Source organism: Phocoena sinus, chromosome 4 (assembly GCF_008692025.1).
Source record: "Phocoena sinus isolate mPhoSin1 chromosome 4, mPhoSin1.pri, whole genome shotgun sequence".
Classification (NCBI taxonomy): domain Eukaryota; kingdom Metazoa; phylum Chordata; class Mammalia; order Artiodactyla; family Phocoenidae; genus Phocoena; species Phocoena sinus.
This window is the reverse complement of record NC_045766.1, coordinates 66005512-66027899: the sequence shown is the minus strand read 5'-3', so window position 1 is coordinate 66027899 and position 22388 is coordinate 66005512. Positions and strand designations below refer to the sequence as shown.

Sequence of the window (22388 nt, the reverse complement as noted above, 5' to 3'; positions counted from 1 at the left end):
GCAACCCTCCTCTATAGACCTCACCAGGTCTCTTGGTAACTGTCAACCTCTCCGAGAGAGGTGATGTCCCCTCCTCCACTAAGCTTCCAGGAAAGATCCCAAAGAGACTTCTTTCAAGAAGTCTTATTAGCCATCTTGGGTTCTGTTCATTAAGCTTTGTAGAATAATTTCAATTCCCAAAGGCAACTGACAGCTGCTGGGGGTGAGGATGGCAGCAGGACCCCAAGAACAAGGCCCTCCAGTGGTTGCTGTTATAAAGCCACACTGGTGTATTTGGCCGCACCTCTCCCTGGAATGTTTCAGACCTGCTTGACCCTGTGTGGTAGGCATTACCTTTGTAGAAAAAGTTGCAGGAACATTGTACAGCAAGGAAGGGTAGAAATGGTCAATTGCTTGGGGCTAGAAGCCACAGGTTAAAACGTCACGAATGAAGGCACCAAGGTGTCTAGAACCAGACTGCCTTAATTAAAAGCGCTGGGTATTTTGCAGGTGACAGCACTCTTAGGAGACAGGGGGGCATTCAGGCTTACCTCACAGATGGGAGTGGTACTGTATGGTGTTTACTCTACAGAACTTTTTCCTACCTTCATTCCTTTGGTTGCTCTCTCTTCCTTCTGCTTGGAATATTCTTAAGCTTTTGTTCTTCGGCTGACTCCTACCCCATGTCAAATATTGGTTCAAGCTCTTCTCCAGGAAAGCTTCTCTAATCTCTGCCACAGGAATTAGGTGAAAACCGCTTCCTCCATGTCCCCACAGCTCTTTCCACTTTCCACTTTACATTCAACCACTGACTTGTCAGGTACTCATATTAAAGTACAAATGTACTTAAAATTGTATCCCTGGTGTCTGACATAGAGTGGAAACTCAAGGATTGTTTGATGAATTCGGCTACAGCGTCACTGTTCTCCCCTGGATTCTCCCAGCTTACAGCACTGAACTGAACGTGGTGATTGTTTCCCCTGCCTGCCCCACACCCACTGCACCACTTTCCTGAGTCTAAGACATCATACTCACTTGTCCAGTGACATTGTAGGGAAGGAAAACTTGCCCAGGCAGATGCCATAGACAGCACTCAGGGGAATCCACTGCAACTGCACACAGCTGAGCATGATGAAGTCGTATTTGCAGATCAAGAGAACCCTGTCTGTGACCAGCAAAATCCTCTCCTTCTCATTGTTCCAGCGGTCTATCCTGTAAAACATCACCACAGAGAACAAAAGTTATTTGCATAATCTTTCCAAGTTGAAAATAATGGAATTGTCTGAAACATATCTACTGACACAGAAAATAATGAGGTTTGATCACCTCGGAAGAAAGAGAAGCTGAAGAATGCCATTCCTTCTCTCTCATTCCAGCCCCGTGACTAAGGGAGGAGGGAAGTGGAGGATCACAGGGAAAGGTTTTGTTCGTTTTATTTTTTGGTTTTTTTGGCTGTGTTTGGTCTAGGTTGCTGCGCGCGGGCTTTCTCTAGTTGCGGCGAGCGGGGCTGCTCTTTGTTGCGGTGCGCAGGCTTCTCATTTTGGTGGCTTCCCTTGTTGCGGAGCACGGGCTCTAGACACGCGGGCTTCAGTAGTTGCGGCATGCGGGCTCAGTAGTTGTGGCACACGGGCTTAGTTGCTCCGCGGCATGTGGGATCTTCCCGGACCAGGGCTCGAACCTGTGTCCCCTGCATTGGCAGGTGGATTCTTAACCACTGTGCCACCAGGGAAGTCCACAGGGAGAGGTTTTATGGCCACAGAGCTCAGAGATGATTAGCCTTGACAGGATCCATTAGGGGAATAGCAAGATTGTATCATGTTGGCAGTCAACTGATTCACGCTCCTCCATGTCTTCCCAGTTCTCTAGAAAGCCTTCATGGAGCACATCTTCCTCAAAGCACACCAAAAATAATCTTTGTTCTAACTCAACCTGGATGACTCACTAGGCATTAGTTTATGCTAATCTCCAAAGGTCGCATTGCTGACTGAAGATAAAATGGAGACTTGGGGCTTCCCTGGTGGCGCAGTGGTTGAGAGTCCGCCTGCCGATGCAGGGGACATGGGTTCGTGCCCCAGTCTGGGAGGATCCCACATGCCACGGAGCGGCTGGGCCCGTGAGCCATGGCCGCTGAGCCTGCGCGTCCGGAGCCTGTGCTCCGCAACGGGAGAGGCCACAACAGTGAGAGGCCCACGTACCACAAAATAGAAAAAAAAAAAAAAAAAAATGGAGACTTGAATATAGGTCCAGTGATCTCCACCCAAGCCATCACTATTTCAAGCTCATTCTATCATTTTCTTATGGTATAAACATAGTGAAACAAGTGAACTGAGATTCTTCCAAGCCAAAGACAAAGCAGACACTGGATAAGTGTTTACTGAATTGATTTGCTTCAGATTTGAGAGCCTTTCAGGATATGCATGGAAAATTCTGAGAGTTAAGAATCTCTCCAACAGAGAGAACAGAGAGAACCAGAAGCAATGGCTTCTGGTTAAAAGAAAGGGAGCATGGTCTGAAATTCTCCTCACTCTCAACGCTTTTGCTGTCTGTCTCCTACAGCCTTTGTATATAGCACTGCATGACTTATATGATAACCGTTTCAGTGCATGTTTTGTCTTCCCTAAGAGACAGAAAAGGATGATTTGTGACTGATTCATATCTGAACCCCCACTACACAGAGTCAGTCTAATGTAAAAATTAGGACTGGGCACCCTGCTCCCATCCATTCTCACACAGCAACCAGAGTGCTATTCTTCAAATACAAAAGGAATGATGTTACTCCCCTGTTCACTCTATTAAATGACATCTTTTTGATTTCAGAATCAAATCCAGATTACATAACATGGACTACAGGTCCCTGTATGGTCTGGCCTCTGCCCAGCACCATCTCATAGCAGGCTGAGAAAACTCATTGTTCAAGTCACGGTTCAAATGCCTCACTCAAAGGAGATTTCTTAAACTCCGATATAAACTTGTCCCCCTATTACATTTTCTCAAAGCTTTCTGCTCCTTTTCCATTTTCAGCACTTCTCATAGTTTGTAAGAAGGAACGATATGTTAAACGTTTAGTAACTGGTACCACATGAACACTGACAAATCAGAATGGACATCAAAGTACAGAGGGTAGGGCAATGCCAGTGAGTGTCATCTGAGGATCATCCCTATGTGTGTGTGTGTCGTGTCTGTGTGTGTGTGTGTTCCATGAGGGCCGTGACTGTGCCTGCGGGGCTATTTACTCTGTTCCTGTCAAACAGCCTGCTCTAAATAAATATCCGTTGAGTGGTAAAGGAGTGCCAATCATAATCATTTTGGAGGCCTTTGGGCTGGGTGAGTAACTGGGGATGAAAACTTCCAGCTAACTAACTCTGTAAGATTGGCTATTGAGCCTGTCTGTAGCTTACGTTCCTTATCTGTGAAATGGAGACAGTACTCATCTCCTAAGTTTGGAGAGAGGATTAAGGGACATGATTCTCAATCGGTGGTTTGTAAATGAGCTGTTATTATCATTGTCAGGGACCTAAGTGTCCTTGGGTAACCCCAATATGTGCCATTCCTCAATGTAGTCTAAAGACAGGCGAGACAAAATTAAAAGTTTAATCAACAGGAAGAGGAACAGGAAGAGACGTGAAGGAGAGAAAAAGGGAGATGAAGGAGGAAGAAATAGGGAGAAATAGAAGGAAAGAAAGAAAGATGAGATCATGCCTTATTATATGCTGGCCCTTATGCTTGTACAAGTATTAGCTCTACATCTCCCCACCACCCTTTCACATTGAAAGTCACTCAGCTAGAATATGGTAGTAGTGTTAGTGATGTAGGGTCAAGAGATCTGGTTTAAATCTTGGTCCTATGGTTTCCATCCGCTCTAACAATGCTGCAATATTCAACTTCTACTCCACCAAGAGAAGGAAAGAATTCTTGATAATCTGTTTAACATTCTCCGTCTTAGTCAGAAAGAGACGAGGATTCTGAAATGTTTTATCAGATATCTACATAAATTTCTCTAAATAGATTGTATCTACTTAGCAGCAAGTTATAAGCTGCTGCCTAATAAACCAGACTTGTTTTTAGTCTAAAAAATCCTCAGATTTTAGTTTAATGGTTTTACTGAAAATGTCAGCACTCCATAATGAGATTTATTTTAAAAGGTAGAGGATGGATTCAGGAAAAAAAAAAAAAGAGAGAGAATTCTTTTTAGGAACAGAGTGCTCTGCTGTGACACAGACTCTGCATAATTTACATGTCGGAAAAGTCTGAATCCAAGTAAACACACAGGCTTATACATAGTTTGGGGCCACCATCTCTAGCTTCTGGGCAGTATATTTATTTATTTAGACTTCAATCACACCTTTTTTCCCAGAGAACTCTTGGAGAAAACATTGAATTTTATATTCCTAATATTAATATAAGTTTGGCGGTAATATTCAGAACAAATATAGGAGTAGAAATAACAATAACATATTGTGTTTGTGTAGTCCACGGACATTCACAAAGCTCTTGAATATCAATGCTTTTGTTTAATCCTCCCAACGATCTTTTGGACTAGAATCTATTACCCTCATTTTAAGGATAAGAAACTAAGGTCCAGAGACCCTTAAAATGACTTGCCCAATGCTTTACACCTAGCAAGTAGTAGTTCAAGGCCCTGAAATAAGTATGGAGACAGCAAATCCAGGCATAGTGTTTGCTTTCTCCATGGGACCACTCACCCCCAAATAGAGGACCCTTCAGTGTGGTATGCAAGTGTGGTAAGAGCTATCTCTGGAAGGAGCTGATGTGATGACCTATACCACTCCTGAAAATGTTATCTCTGGGAAACAAAGCAAACATCTATGACTGTCCCCTCCAAACTTTGACCTCTTCCAGTGTTCCTATCTTGGGAGGAAACCCTTCTTCCATGCGGTTATGTATGCTAGAGACTTAGGAGTCTTTCGGGACGCATCCTATTTCTTCACCTCACATGCCAAGTCCTAAACATTCTACTACCCAGACATCTCTCAAAACCATCCACTTCTCTCCAGCTAGACTTTCACTATCTTAATCCAGTCTTCCCACATCTCCTGCCTGGACTCGTGCAGTCCCCTTCTCACTGGGCTTGGGCAACTAGCCACCTGGACCTGGTTTATCTACAGAAACTTTATTTCCCTCCCAGCCTCATACCACACTGCAATGAGGTAGACCTTTTTAAAAACAAATCTGGGGCTTCCCTGGTGGCACAGTGGTTAGGAATCCACCTGCCAATGCGGGGCACACGGGTTTGAGCCCTGGTCCCGGAAGATCCCACATGCCGCAGAGCAAGTAAGCCCGTGTGCCACAACTACTGAGCCTGCGTTCTAGAGCCCACGAGCCACAACTACTGAGCCCACGTGCCGCAACTACTGGAGCCCGCACACCTAGAGCCCGTGCTCCACAACAAGAGAAGCCACCGCAATGAGAAGCCCACACACTGCAACGAAGGGTAGCCCCTGCTCGCCACAACTAGAGAAATCCCTCACGCAGCAACCAAGACCCAATGCAGCCAAAAGTAAATAAATAAAAAAATAAATAAAAACAAATCTGTCTGTCCTTTACCTCCCAACCCTGGCTTCAAACACTTCAACAGTTCCCCATAGCTCTTACAAGAAATGACAATTTTCACCTGGTCTAAGAGGCTCTGTAGGGTCAGGCCTTACCTATTTCTTCAACGACATTTCAGACCTCTGCACTCCCTTCTCTTTGATCTACTTTCAGTTTCTTGGACTCAACGACGCCCACTCCTGCTGAAGGGACTTTGCACGTGCTGTTCCCTCTGCCGGTCAGGTTCTTCTTGATCTTCTTTACTTAATTAACTCCTACAGTGCTGAGCTCAATTACTCCTTACTCTGGAAAGCTTTCCCAGACCTCCAGGACTACTTGTCTTCTTTCTAATATATACTTTCATAGAACTTCACATCTCTCCTTCACAGCACTTCTCCCAGATGCAATTTTATAGTTATTTCTGTGATTACCTAATTCATGTCAGTCTTCTCTCCTATACTCTAAACATCACAAAGAGAGAGTCAGTTCTTAGCATGGTGTCACCACTGTAGTAGGTGTCCAGAAACTATTTCTGAAATGAATTGGTGAAGAATTAACAATTCTTGTGCAGTGCAACCTATACGCTTTGCCTCATGCCGCTTGAAGAATCCTATCCACAGTTGTACAAATTGAAATACTCCCCCATAAAATAGCACATTTAAAAAAAAAAAAAGTAATATTGGGAAAATGTTCATACCAAAAGAGTGAGAAAGAGGAGGATACAAAATGGTACCTTCAGTGTACTTCCAATTTTGTAACAACAGCAAAATATATAGATCAAAATGTTAACGCTGATTATATCTGAGTGCTGGGATTTCAAGAGACTTTCATTTGTTCTCATGCTTTTATTAGCCAAAGTTTAATTTTTTTTTTTTTTTTTTTTTTTTTTTTTTTTATGCGTTACGCGGGCCTCTCACTGTTGTGGCCTCTCCCGTTGCGGAGGACAGGGTCCGGACGCGCAGGCTCAGCGGCCATGGCTCACGGGCCCAGCCGCTCCGCGGCATGTGGGATCCTCCCAGACCGGGGCACGAACCCGTGTCCCCTGCATCGGCAGGCGGACTCTCAACCACTGCGCCACCAGGGAAGCCCCAAAGTTTAATTTTTTATGATAAACTTTCTACTTTTATGATAAAAGAGATACATCTTTTAAAATTTTTATTGAAATACAGTTGATTTACAATGTTGTGCTAGTTTCAGGTATACAGCAAAGTGATTCAGCCATACACGCATATATAAATATATATATTCCTTTTTTACATTCTCCTCCTTCATAGGTTACCACAAGATATTGAGCATAGTTCCCTGTGCTATACAGCAGGTCCCTGTGGGCTATTCATCTTATATATGGTAGTGTGTGTATTTTAACCCCAAACTCTTAATTTATCCCCTTCCCACTATCCCCTTTGGTAACCATAAGTTTGTTTTCTATGTCTGCGAGTCTATTTCTGTTTTGTAAATAAGTTCATTTGTATCTTTTATTTTTTTTTTAGATTCCACACGTAAGTTATATCATGTGATATTTGTCTTTGCTGCAAATGTTGTGAATTCATTCATTTTTATGGCTGAGTAATATTAAAAGAGATATTTTTTAAATAAAAAAATCACCTATCCTTCAGGTTCCCAGCTTAAATGCTATCTGTTTAATGGCACCTTCCCCTCACCTCCCTCGCCCCCAAGTAGATACCATCTCTCTTTCCGTTAAGTACACACAACCTTTATCAAGGTTTCAATTGTGGCCTTAGTCACAATTTTCTGTACTTCTCCTTCCGTTCCCCACACACATGATGGAAGACCCTATGGTGTAGAGTCAGTGACTGAGCCCTATCTGGGTCTCCTCACTGTGCCCAGCATAGAGCCAAAGAGAGAGCAAGGTCTTAGTAAATGAACAGAGCATGGAATAAAAAATTAGAATCATAAGATTCATCTCCACAGTGATGAGAGCCTGTCTCTCCTGGCAGAGAATTTGCTACATTCTCCTACCACTGCTGTTCCTCAGCACTGGCTGCATTTCGCGTCTTTGATGGGAAGGGGCCTAGACCTCCTGGTGGAAACAGGGAACCTAGTTGCTCCAGGAGATTTGCAGTTTCCTGGTACTACAACAGTTTGACCAGCAGAGGGCAACAGCGAACCACCAATGACAGGTGGGACCCATCCGAGCAAGTTTCCAGGACCCCCACCCCATTACTCAAACCATCCCAGATGCTTTGCCAGTCGCCCCAGCCCTACTCCTAACAATACTCTCAGTTGCTCTTTTAAGTCTGTGTCAAATCAGTTTATGGTTTGGAAATGATTTTTCTCCCCCAAATATATTCTTCCAATATTATTCCCCCAAATATGGACACACATGTATGCACACACACACACACACACACCACTAAGACATCATCTCTGATATTGAATAGAGTGATTATACCTGATTTACAAATCAATCTTCTTTCCTGTGCCCCTCTAGCCTCTTAGAATAACCAGCCCTTGAAAGAGGAAGACAGCTCCTTGGCTAGCCAAGAATCAGCAACTCAGGAGGAAAACACTGAATCATTCATTCCACACATATTCCCTGAGCACCCACTGTGTTCCAGGCCCTGAAGAGAATCCAGTTTGGGTTTACAATTCAAACACAAACAGATGAAAAATGCATGGCATCGAAGCAGAGCAATTTGCCTCCCCCTGAGTTAAGTGAAGTCTTATAAAACATTTAGCTAAATAACCCACATGCAGTTCTTTCAATCATTTGGTTAATCTCTCCCTGGGCCTCCCCAATGTGTTTAAAATAGGGGACCCTCCAAGTAAACACAGTATTCTAATAAAAACCCGATGTCCACAAATCTTCCCTGTTCCCGTCCCCTGACTTGACTTCCTGTGGTTCATTTTTTTTCCCACTACCCCATGCAGCCGGCCATGTACCTGGCCCCGCACTTAGCTACTGGGAATACTGAGAAAAACATTCAACTCTCAAGGAATACACAGTTCTCTAAGATGTGAGGTGAAATCACCTAAGGAAGAGTTAATGGGTATGATGAGACTGGATAATGAGAACACAAGTCCACAGACTCAGGTGTCTGGATTCCCAGCCCATTGCCCACAGGGCTGAGGAAAAAGGAACCCTAGGTATCTATTTGATGTCCTTAAAGAAGACTCTCTTATCAGCTTTTCATTTCCTGCTGTTTGGTGAAGATCTCAGTGTTGGAAAAGCACGAGTTGCAAAGTACGGATGATTCTCTGGAGGTACGCTAAAAAGGCCTCAGGAATATTTATTCATTTCTCCAACACATCTTTAACATGTACCACTCAGTATAGGACAAAGTGTCCCCGTAAAATATGGACAAGGATGAACCTGGAAACATCCACTTTTGTATCCACAGAACTACTTTTTGCCTGAGTAAGAGAAGTCCTACCATGAAATTTCATATTGCTCCAACTGAGTGCAGAAAAAAACAATGGTCAAATTTCCCCCTGGAAAACAAAGTCCGCAAGATGGGATCCATCACGTCTTATGAAACAGCAAGGAAGCCAGCGTGACCAAAGCAAAAGGAACAAGGAGGAGAGTGGAAGGAGATTTAAGCAGAAGCCACATCTCGTGCTGAAATAACCACAATTTCTTTGCAATTTGAGAATGTTTTCACGTTAAATGGTTATTATCCCCACTTCACTGGTGGAGGAACCAAGTCTTAATAAAGTGACATGCATCTAGTACCAATGACAGAGCCATGGTGAGAATCCAGCACTTCTGACGCCCCAAGCCCAGGCCATATACATTCCATCTAGCGGCTTCTCCCACATATCTTCCCCATGCAGCAGGCATTTGTGCTCTCCCCACCACAGTACCATCAATAAGAGGATATTTTAAAAGCTACACAAAAGAGAAGACTCTGGGCACACCCCATCCTTCTCTCTTTCCCACAAAACAACTAAATAGCTGTTGCATAGCTACTGGGCACACCAGGTTCTAATAAGAGGCCCACCCCCGAGGGACTCTCTCCTCCCCGCCTCCCCCAAATTCACTTTAGGGGATTCACTTGATCAGAAGCCAAAGAAGCTGCAGGAGAACAAGGACTAATTTTGAGGAGGCGACAGAGAGGGAAGAACAGAGGGATGGGATACAACAAATGCTCACATCTTGCCACCTCCCTTGTTTTATTCTTTTAAATGGGAGAGATATTTGCTTACTGTACTGTGTTAGTTACACCTCCTTGGGTACAGGAGACACATCCCACATCAGGCAAGTCCAGGAAGAGGACATGTGTTATAAAAATACTCTGAGGAATCCCACAGAAATCTACGAACAGGAACCATAGCACAGTTGGGATTTAGGAAACCTAGAAAGTCACAAGGAATGAAATGCACTCTCATGGGGCTGTCTCTCTCATGATGTCTGTGTATCGCTCCATGCATCTCATCTGTTTCCTCTTGACTGATGTGGCCTTCTGCTTACCGCCAGTGTTTGCTCCTCTTTAATTCCACCTTGCCTATGACCTTATCGTTTCCTTAGTCCTCACTATACATGAACTTGCAGAATCTGCTCTCGTAGCTAACTGGCCTCTGTTGCCCTAAATCTCCCAGTGCAGACTCTCAAGATAAGGGATTCTGTTAGCCCAACTCATTCCTCTGAGTTGTCTTTTTGAGTCTCACATCAGCTAACCGATTAGCCCCCATTTGTCCAATCAGCTCTGGCCAGGGTCTTAAGTTATATAGTAGAAAATAGGATTTGCCAGTGAGAAGCACTTTATTCTTCTTTTTTAGAATTGTTTTAACTATTCTAATTCCTTTGTCTTTCCATAAAAATTTTAGAATAGTGACTTCCCTGGTGGCACAGTGGTTAAGAGTCCGCCTGCCAATGCAGGGGACACAGGTTCGAGCCCTGGTCCAGGAAGACCCCACATGCCACGGAGCAACTAAGCCCTTGTGCCACAACTACTGAGCCTGCACTCTAGAGCCCGCAAACCACAACTACTGAGCCTGCATGCCACAACTACTGAAGCCTGCGCACCTAGAGCCCATGCTCCACAACAAGAGAAGCCACTGCAATGAGAAGCCTGTGAACTGCAACTAGAGAAAGCCCACGTGCAGCAACGAAGACCCAATGCAACCATAAATAAAGAAATATTTTAAAAATAAAACAGGCAAACTGAAAAAAAATTTTAGAATAGTTTTGTCCATACCTACAAAAATCCTGCTGAGACTGAAAGGAATTATGTTGAACCTGTATGTCAAATTTGTGGAAAATTGACATCTTTACTATATTGATTCTTCCAATCTATGAACATGGGATTTAGATCTTTGTTTCTTTCATCAGCAGTTTGTAGCTTTCAGTGTGTAAGTCCTATACATATTTTGTTAGATTTACACTTAAATATTTTTCTTTTTTTGAGTGATTATAAATGTTATTATATTTTTGTTTGTACCTCCTCAATGCTAGTGTATAGAAATATAATTGATTTTTTATTTTTAAAAAATTATTACTAAAATATTTTTTGTATGTTTATCGTGTACCCTGCAAACTTGCTAAATTCATCTAATAGTTCTGGAAACTTTTTGGTAGATTCCTTGGAATTTTCAACATAGACTATCATGCCATCTACAATTAGGAACAGTTTTTATTCCTTGCTGTTTGACCTGTATGCATTTTATTTACTTTTCTTGCCTTGTTACACTGGCTAGAACTTCCAGGACTATGTTGAATATTGGTAGTGAGAGTGGACGCCTGCCTTGTTCCCAATTTTAGGGGGAAAACATTGTCTTTTCCCAATAGCATGATGTTAATTATTATAGGTTTAATATAGATGTTCTTTATCAAATTGAAAAGGTTCCTCTCTGTTATTTTCTGAGGGATTTTGTCATGAATGGGTATGTTGAATTTTGTCAAATGCTTTTTCTGCATCTATTGATCTGATCATATGATTTTTCTTCTTTAGCCTGTTAATATGGTGGATTACATGGATTAATTTTCTAATATTGACCTAGCCTTGCATCACTGGAATAAACCCCACTTGGTCATGGTGCATAATTATTTTTTTTATATTGCTGAATTCTATTTGCCAAAGTTTTGTTAAGAATTTTTAAATCTATATTCATGAGGGGTATTGGTCTGTAGTTCTATTTTTGTACTGGCTTTGTCTGGATTTAGTATCAAGTTAATACTGGCTTCATAGAATGAGCTGGGAAGTATTCCTTTCTCTTCTATTTTCTGGAAAAGATTATGTAAATTGGTGTTCATTCTTCTCTAAATGCTTAATAGAATCCTCCAGTAGAACCATCCAGGCCTAGATGTTTCTTTTGGGGAAGGTTTTTTTGTTTTTTTTTTTTGCGATACGCGGGCCCCTCACTGCTGTGGCCCCTCCCATTGCGGAGCACAGGCTCCAGGCTCCAGACGCACAGGCTCAGCGGCCATGGCTCATGGGCCCAGCCGCTCCGTGGCACGTGGTATCTTCCCAGACCGGGGCACGAACCCGTGTCCCCTGCATCGGCAGGCAGACTCTCAACCACTATGCCACCAGGGAAGCCCTGGGGAAGGTTTTAATTACAAATTTAATTTCCTAATTGTTATAAGGCTACTTAAATTATCTATTTCATCTTGAGTGTGTGTATTGAGGAAAGGGTTCATTTCATCTAAGTTGTCAAATTTATGTGTGTAGAGTTGTTGGCTATAATTCCTCATTATCTCTCTGGTGTTTGTCGGGTCTGTGTGATACCCTGTTTTATTCCTAATATTCGTAATTTATGACGTTTTTTGTTTTTTGGGTCATCCTTGCTAGCAGTTTGTCAGCTTTATTGAAATTTTCAGAGAACCAGCTTTTTGCTTCTTTAATTTTTCCCATTGTTTTTGTTTTTTATTAACTTCTACTTTTATCTTTATTACTTCTTTCCTTCTCAGCTTTGGGTTTGTTCTTCTTTTTCTAATTTCTTGAAGCTGAGGCTTCTACTATTGACATAGGATGTTTCTTCAACTGATTTGAGCACTTTTGCTTTAATGCTGTAAATTTCTTTCTCAGGACGGCTGTAGCTGAATCCCACACAGCTATGGATATGTTTTGTCTTTATTTGCATTCAATTCAATGAACTTTTTAATTTCTTTGAAACTCTCTCTTTGACCTCAGGATTATCTACCCATATGTAGAAGTATGTTGTTCTGTTTCCAAGCATTTAGATATTTTTCTGGTATCTTTCTATTATTGATTTCTTGTTTGATTCCACTGTAATCAGAGAACATACCCTGTATGATTTCAATTCTTTTAAATTTGGTGACGTTTGCTTTGTAGTGCAAGATATGGTGGATCTTGGTATATGTTCTGTGGGTGTTTGAAAAGAACATGTATTCCGCTGTTACTTGGTGGAGAGTTCTATAAATGCTGATTGGGTCATAGTGTTGTTAAGTTCTTCTAAATCCTTGCTGAAGTTTTGCCCATTTTTTTATATCAGTTATTGAAAGAATGGTCTTGACGTCTCCAACTGTAATCATGGATTTGTCTATTTCTCCTTTCATTTCTATCAGTTTCATTTCAAAAATTTTGCAGCTCTATTATTTGGTGTATACACATTTAAGATTTCTCTGTCTTCTTGGATGAAAGGATTGACCCTTTCATCATTATACAGTTTCCTCTCAATTTCCCTGGTAAGTTTCCTTGCTCAGAAGATTACACTTTTACTAATTCACATAGCACAGCGTTTCAGAAGCCACAGCAATTCTTAAACTCGGTTGTTCTTTCTATGGAACATACTAGTGGAAGCAGATGCTCTTTTCTCTTTCACATTGATTACTCTTCCTAAACCCAACCTACCTTCCCTACAACAGGGCATTTTGGGATAACCTAGGGACCCAATAGAGTGGAGACAATTTCCTCTTTGTGTATCAGGCAGCACGTTTATTCATAAGAGACTATAATAGTTGTCTGTATAACAGCTGTAGTGGCCTAAATGTGTTGATAGCCTCAATATTAAGGTTGAGGTCTTATTTGTTTTCTTTAATAAACCACACATTGGCAGTCCCCTAAATAATCAAGACTAAGTTTAAATTATTGGGCAACTATTTCCAGAATCTATTGCCTTTCTAATAATGTCAACACCCTATTTAACTCAAGACAGCAATGCCTATATAGTGGTCATGAAGGAAACAAAGGCAGTGGTGTGCTGTAAATGGTAAACACATTCTAAAGTAACAATAATCATAATGATGATGCCCTGATTTTATTTCCTTGGTATAAATTCTCCTGTCATGACTGATTTCAATATCCCAAGGTGAGGTCACTGGACCTGGAGTTGGAAGAGATGCACACAGCTGGCCATCATGAGTGGGAGAGCCGAGCACACACCACTGCATCAGGGAATGAAGAGGGGCCAGTGTAAGACAATGGGAAGTGACAAGGTGTTGGCAAACTGGAAGCACATACCTTAACTAAAAACATTCAAATTCAAATTTTGAAAAATACTTAGCAGGGTGGAAATGGCTTATGGATCTCCAATTTGTGACTCAAGAAAAAAATTTGATCCATGTTCCTTAGCCTGGTGTTCAAAATTCTTTCCTTTCTGGTTCCTTCCTGCCGTTCCAACTTCTTTCTAATTCTCTGACTCTTGCTCATTAATCCAGCCATAGAGAACTGTCTGTGGTTCCCTGAGCCTGTCTCAGTTCCTCTGCACAGATTCTGCCCTCTTCCTGAGATGGTCTTTCTCATCATATCTTTTTTTGGAAATTTCTCTTCCTCCCTTGACCTATGTCAACAATACAGACACACTGAGTTCTGAGCTCCCACAGAATAATTTGTAAGACTGTGTATCGGCAAGTATCACACTGTGCTGTGACTTCCTTTACATGTCCTCCTTCCCCACAAGACTGAGAGTTCCTTGAAGACAGAAATTTTGCCTTACTTGTTTCTGTATTTTCATCACTTAGGGCAGAGTCCGGCTTATGTAAGGAGCTCAGTAAATACGTAAATGATTGTATAAATGGGTGAATATTATTATTAATAGTAATAACCATTATAAAAGCAAACTCTTAGGTGGCACATACTATGTGGCAAAAATTGGTATAAGCATTGTATATATTTTAAATAATTTAATTCTTAAATTAATATCCCTCTTTACATAGTCATTTTATAAATGATAAAACTGAGGCCCAGAGGATGTAAGAGACTAACATACCAACGTCACGTAGCTAATAAATGATGGAGCTGGGCATTTAGCTTCATCAGACTTTTTTTTCACCTCTTGGCTCTTCCTGACACCTCCTTAACTCGTAGCAGTCTTGGGAAAACAAACACTTCCAAGTACGTTTGTGACTGCAGCATCTAAATGCTCTCACTGTCCTGTAATTCAGGTTACTTAGGGACCATTAGCTATCTGGTTGAGGCTGTTGCCATGGAGGAATTTATAGAGAAAAGCAATGTGTTTAATTAAGTGGTTGTCGAAAACACCCACCCAGTATAAATGGATTCTGGCAACAGAGGTGCTTCTGTTGCTGCCAGAGTCCTGCCACAGGTCATTAACATCTTGATAGATTTGAGGCATTTTCAGCCTGAGTGCTTTCACCCAAGGATGGAGGAAGTCTCGTTGGGCTTTGAGCTGCTTGGAAGCCCAGGGTAATAGAGGCAGGACTCGATGGATGGACACTGCTAGTGTCAGTGAAGGGCTTCAAGCAATAGATAGCTCTATCAGAATTAGATGCAAGTCAAGTCCACGATCAGTTCTGAGCCCCCACCAAATGCCAGACACTGTACTAAGTACTGGGAGGTGGGCCGAGATGGGCTTGGACAAAGGTGACTCCGAATCAGGCCCTGACTTAAGGAATGCTTTCCTCACAATGTACACGATGAACTATATTATGTTGTATAAGGTGAGCACAGAGAAGGGTATATAGGCAGTGAGAATCCACTGATATCCTCAGATCATGAGCGAGAGTGATCTAGACCGGTGCTTCTCAAACTTTAACGATAGGAATCAACTGGAGATCCTATGAAAATGCAGACTCAGGTTTAGCATGACTGGGGTGGGTCCTGAGGGTCGGCATTGCTAACAAGCTCCTAGGTGATGCTGCTGCTGCTGATTCCAAGACCACACTTTGAGGAGCAAAGTCTAGAATAAATGAAAGTATGCAAAAATGAGTGGGGTTGGGTAGGAGATACATTTCAGGTTGTTAATTTGTATATTACATTTATTATTCGTGACTAAAATGTTTAGCAATCCCCGATTCCTCAGTTTACTTGGGGTTTTGTTTTATGTGTGTCTTTATTTCTTAAATTATTAGTAGCAGTGTTTTTCATGACAAAAGTAGTTCAGCATTCCTAATTATACTGTGACAAGATAAAGTATGATTGACCTTAGTCCATCAATGGCAGCCACCATTCCCTACAAGTATCTGACTTTTTAGTTGATTCTGGGAAAAGACTAAATAAAGTCAAATGGACAACACAAGGCCAGAAAGATCTGGAGAGGAAAAGAGGAAAAGGTCTCTGAACCTGCCCAACGAATCAGTGTCCTCCTCCCTGAAAACAATAGACAATCAATGAAGAAACCAGACACAGGCACAAAGATCACTTAACCAATTTAAACCGTGGTGATGGCTGTGTCGGGAGATGAAAAAAATCACAAAGACAACTGGGCTGAGAGAGAGGTCCCGAGAAGTCAAGCTGTCCTGTGACCCTGAATAAGTGGTTGCCCTTAGATAGGTCGTTTAATCTCTGGGTTTCTTCAACCAGAAAATAAAACCAATAGTTCCTTCTTGCCTTCTTCCCTGGGTCTGTTTGAGGATCAAATGTGAGTGCAGGTGTGAAAGCAAACACAGGCATTGCTTTGGGGATCAGTGAACTCCAGTGGCACCCTGTGCCTGGGAAATCATTTGGTCTCCTGTGCCTCAACATTGCTTCGCTTCCCAGATGCCTTTCTTTTTATTTAAACGTCTAGGATAGTTCTTTCCTCTGGGAAATCATTCTAAATTAAGCAGAGATGTCCTGCACAATTCCACTTACCCCACCAAGCCCAAGAAACAGAATTCTGAGTTTAACCATTGGGTTACAGTCTGAGAAGGGGCACACATGGAATCTGGGCACAGGAGCAAAAGACCATTTTAGCAAAAGTCAGGGCAGTATAATGCATTGGAGTTCCGTCTCTGCTACTTTAGAGCTGTGTTACTCTTCTTTTTCAAAAATTTTTATTGAAATATAGTTGTCTATAATGTGTTAGTTTCAGGTGTACAGTAAAGTGATTTAGTTATACAATACATACATATACATACATATTCTTTTTTTACATTCTCTTCCATTATAGGTTATTACAAGATACTGAGTATAGTTCCCTGTGCTATACAGTAGGTCTTTTTTGTTTATCTATTTTGTATGTGTTACTCTTCTGAGCTTTGATTTCCTCATCTGCAAATTGGAGTTCATGTTTCCTGCCTCAGACAACTGCTATGAAGATTGAATTAAATGAAGAAGAGTAATTTTTAAACTATAAAGTGCTACAGGAATATTACTTACTATTTTTTTAGCAAAAAATAAGTAGAGAATGCTTTATATATTTTCATTTCTCTTTCCAGTTATGGAATGTTACTCTGGCCCACTGGTAACTCTCCCTTACTTGGTGCTTCAATTTTAAAAAGATAATATAAACCTTTACATTTGTGTAGCCACTGACAGTTTAAAAGTAACTGTCTAATACTTTACAAAAACTACAAGATAACCAAGAAAAATACGAGGAAGAAACCCTAAGAAAAATGCCATTTAGAGATCATCAAAATTATATAAATTATACAAACATAATGGCAAATGCATGGAAAGCACTTATCGCAAGGTGCAGTTTAAGTGCTCAATAAATGTTATCTATTAATATTATAACAATCTTTGACAGAAGATTGCATGGAGAAAAGCTGGAATGATATATACCAAAAATTAACAGTAGCTGTGCTTCTTTCAAGAGCAGTGGATTTCTAATGGATTAAAGACTGTATTAAAACAAATACACTAATTTAAAAAAACAAAATGGAAAGCCCACTCAAGTTCACCTAGCTACAATGATAATAAGTAGCAGAGCCAAGAATCAAACCCAAGTCTTCTGATTCCAAATTCAGGACTCTTTCTATGACACCAGGCTGCTTCCTGACCTCACTTTCATTCTACTGTCTTTATGTCCGACACAGATAATTAGTCGGATTTCACCAAAGTCTGAGGATTAAAAACCTAGGTGGGTTTCAGGAAAGGTAGGCAATGAAACATGCTGAAAGTATTTGCCATGAAGATGAAGAGCAAGAGTTACTTGATCCCAGCCACTAGAGGCAAGTCCTCTCGTTCAGGAATAAGGGGGATGAGAACAACAACCCTCACCACCACTTCACACTAATGTGTGTGGAGGGAAGATCTCATCTCCTTCCGCCTTCTTAACCACCGCAGACAAAGACATCTTGAGTACATTTGACTGAAGAGCCACGTCATTGCCATCGTATCGCACTTTTCTGAGACTCCATAGAGTGTCAAGATGTTCTCCTTGGTACTGGCTTAATGGATCACTTCTAAAAGCGTATGCACTATTTATTGTAAAAGTCCTTTCCCAGAGGGCCAAGAAAGGCAGTACGAGGAGGAGATAAACATCATCCTGTCTTTACAGCTATAAAGTTATAAAATTCCTAAATGGGCTGGGCTGGGCTGGAAGCCTGAGTCTCACTTGAAGTCTCCTTACGGTATTCTTTTTTTTTGAATTTTGAATTTTTAAATTTTATTTTACTTATTTATTTTTTATATAGCAGGTTCTTATTAATTATCTATTTTATACATATTAGTGTATATGGTACACTTTAAGAATACCTTAAGGTATTCTTAATGGTTTCAGCTAACTGGGATCTCGCTGGAGCTGATAGTATCTCTCCAGTTCTCCTTTTGGTCTCTCTGTCCATCCTCCTTGTATTCGCTACCCAAGTGCCTTCAAACTCATTTTTCTAATCTGCTGAATGATATATCTGTCTAAATTTAGAACATGTCAAAGAATTTAATCTGCACTAGTTTGGGTGATATCCCTTGGAAAATGCTTTGACTGACTTAATGTTATTTCATGCCCTTAGCACCTATAGAAGGCAGGCCTATATAAATATGTCAGGATTACTGTCCCTTTTAAAAACTAATGGAGATGGCATCTGTACACATATGTAGAACCATCTATTCAATACCACTATGAGGAGACACGATGGACACCTCAGACACATTTTTTTTCCCCACAACTTTATACAACAAGTTCTGTAAAAAGTGAATGACAAGACTGTTGGGAGGATTAAGTGAGACTGTGTGCACAGTTTCTCCTCCAGTGTTTGGCATATGGTGGTTTCTCAATAAGGTAGAGTTACCATGTCCTTCTTAACTTAGAATTGTGGCACAGACAGCCCATCAGTTTGCCAGGCCAAAGCCCAAGCATTACCCTGAACTCCTTCCTCCTAGATGATTAAACACAAAGATCCACAAAGCCCAGCTATGTCAGTTATCAGCTTATTGCTTCTCAGTTCCTGATGCACACTTCAGTATATGCTCTATGATAAACATCAGATTCTCTTAAGCACTTCTGCTTTCAAGTGTGCCCCCATGTCACAATTTTGCAGTAGAGAGCACTAGAGGGATACAGAGGAAGAAGAGGCCTTTTGGAATTTCCAGCTCAGACTGGGAGTCAGCAGGTTGATGCGAGAACAGCCAATGGCCTCTGCCCCAGCCAGAACACAGACCCTCTGCAACCTTGCAACCTCTGCATGGCATTCATCTTTCCTCAGCCACCTGTCCAGACTTCATCCATTCACCAATGAAATAGGTGACTTTTTGCTGAATTGGATAATAGTTTTTGAATTCTGGAAGAATATTTCATCAAATTTTTTGTGCTATGACAATATTATAGCCACAGACACGACTCACTTTTAAACTTAATCTGCATTGTTAACATACACTCTATTACTTTCTTAAGTTTAGACCATAAGCAAAACAATAAATCAAACTCTGACTACTAGTTTGCTTATTTCCACGGGATAATTGCAGCCACCGGGGCCAATTCCAAGCTACCAACCTGATATCACTGAACATCCAGTTGGTAGAGAGAGGCAGGAACACACTGTCATGTATTATTTCCACCACACAAATAGAATAGGCAAAAATAACCCCCAGAGCATACATAACAGCAAAGTGAAGTAAAATCATCAGAGGATGAGGCATTTTGAGTGTATTACCTTTGTTTTAAATTTATTTGGGGTGAAAGGTGAAAACCCACCAGACCAAACAAATGAAGAGGAAATAGGCAGTCTACCTGAAAAAGAATTCAGAGTAATGATAGTAAAGATGACCCAAAATCTTGGAAATAGAATGGAGAAAATTCAAGAAATGTTTAACAAGGATCTAGAAGAACTGAAGAGCAAACAAACAATGATGAACAACACAATAAATGAAATTAAAAATTCTCTAGAAGGAATCAATAGCAGAATAACTGAGGCAGAAGAGCGGATAGATGACCTGGAAGACAAAATAGTGAAAATAACTATGGCAGAGCAGAATAAAAAAAAAAGAATGAAAAAAATTGAGGACAGTCTCAGAGACCTCTGGGACAACATTAAACGCACCAACATTCAAATTATAGGGGTCCCAGAAGAAGAAGAGAAAAAAAAGGGGACTGAGAATATATTTGAAGAGATTATAGTCCAAAAACTTCCCTAATATGGGAAAGGAAAGAGTCAATCAAGTCAAGGAAGTGCAGAGACTCCCATCCAGGATAAATCCAAGGAGAAACACGCCAAGACACATATTAATCAAACTATCAAAAATTAAATACAAAGAAAAAATATTAGAAGCAGAAAGGGAAAAACAACAAATAACATACAAGGGAATCCCCATAAGGTTAACAGCTGATCTTTCAGCAGGAACTCTGCAAGCCAGAAGGGAGTGGCAGGACATATTTAAAGTGATGAAAGGGAAAAAACTAAAACCAAGATTACTGTACCCAGCAAGGATCCCATTCAGATTTGATGGAGAAATTAAAACCTTTACAGACAAGAAAAAGCTAAGAGAATTCACCACCACCAAACCAGCTTTACAACAAATGCTAAAGGAACTTCTCTAAGCAGGAAACACAAGAGAAGGAAAAGACCTATAATAGCAAACCCAAAACAATTAAGAAAATGGAAATAGGAACATACATATCGATAACTACCTTAAATGAAAATGGATTAAATGCTGCAACCAAAAGACATAGACTGGCTGAATGGATACAAAAACAAGACCCATAATATATGCTGTCTACAAGAGACCCACTTCAGACCTAGGGACAGACTGAGAGTGAGGGGATGAAAAAAGATATTCCATGCAAATGGAAATCAAAAGAAAGCTGCAGTAGCAATTCTCATATCAGACAAAATACACTTTAAAATGAAGACTATTACAAGAGACAAAAAGGACAATACATAATGATCAAGGGGTCAATACAAAAAGAAGATATAACAATTTTAAATATTTATGCACCCAACATAGGAGCACCTCAATACATAAGGCAAATGCTAACAGCCATAAAAGGGGGAATTGACAGTAACACAATAATAGTAGGGGACTTTAACACCTCACTTTCACCAATGGAAAGATCATCCAAAATGAAAATAAATAAGGAAATACAAACTTTAAATGATACATTAAACAAGATGGACTTAATTGATATTTATAGGACATTCCATCCAAAAACAACAGAATACATTTTCTTCTCAAGTGCACATGGAACATTCTCCAGGATACATCATATCTTGGGTCACACATCAAGGCTTGGTAAATTCAAGAAAATTGAAATTGTATCAAGTATCTTTTCCGACCACAACGCTATGAGACTAGATATCAATTACAGGAAAAAATCTGTAACAAATACAAACACATGGAGGCTAAACAATACACTACTAAATAACCAAGAGATCACTGAAGAAATCAAACAGGAAATCAAAAAATACCTAGAAACAAATGACAATGAAAACACGATGACCCAAAACCTATGGGATGCAGCAAAAGCAGTTCTAAGAGGGAAGTTCATAGCAATACAATCCTACCTAAAGAAATAAGGAAAATCTCAAACAAACAACCTAACCTTACATCTAAAGCGATTACAGAAGGAAGAACAAAAAACCCCCCAAAGTTAGCAGAAGGAAAGAATTCATAAAGATCAGATCAGAAATAAATGAAAAAGAAATAAAGGAAACAATAGCAAAGATCAATAAATCTAAAAGATAGTTCTTTGAGAAGATAAACAAAATTGATAAACCATTAGCCAGACTCATCAAGAAATAAAGGGAGAAGATTCAAATCAATAAAATTAGAAATGAAAAAGGAGAAGTAACAACGGACACTGCAGAAACACAAAGTATCATGAGAGATTACTACAAGCAACTATATGCCAATAAAATGGACAACGTGGAAGAAATGGACAAATTCTTAGAAAAGCACAACCTTCTGAGACTGAACCAGGAAGAAATCAAAAATATAAACAGACTAGTCTCAAACACTGAAATTGAAACCGTGATTAAAAATCTTCCAACAAACAAAAGCCCAGGACCAGATGGCTTCACAGGCAAATTCTATCAAATATTCAGAGAAGAGCTAACACCTGTCATTCTCAAACTCTTCCAAAATATAACAGAAGGAGGAACATTCCCAAACTTATTCTATGAAGCCACCATCACTCTGATACCAAAACTATACAAAGATGTCACCAAAAAAAGAAAACTACAGGCCAATATCACTGGTGAACATAGATGCAAAAATCCTCAACAAAATACTAGCAAACAGAATCCAACAGCACATTAAAAGGATCATACACCATGATCAAGTGGGGTTTATCCCAGGAATGCAAGTATTCTTCAATATACACAAATCAATCAATGTGAT

General features: G+C 40.5%; 1 protein-coding gene across 1 annotated transcript in view; it reads right to left on the bottom strand.

The window, feature by feature from the left end:
• The window catches only part of TPRG1 (tumor protein p63 regulated 1), a 110871-nt gene that overhangs the window by 72108 nt on the left and 16375 nt on the right, over positions 1 to 22388 (bottom strand). The window contains 1 exon segment of the mRNA XM_032629399.1: positions 1015 to 1191. Coding sequence (XP_032485290.1) covers positions 1015 to 1191 — 177 coding nt within the window.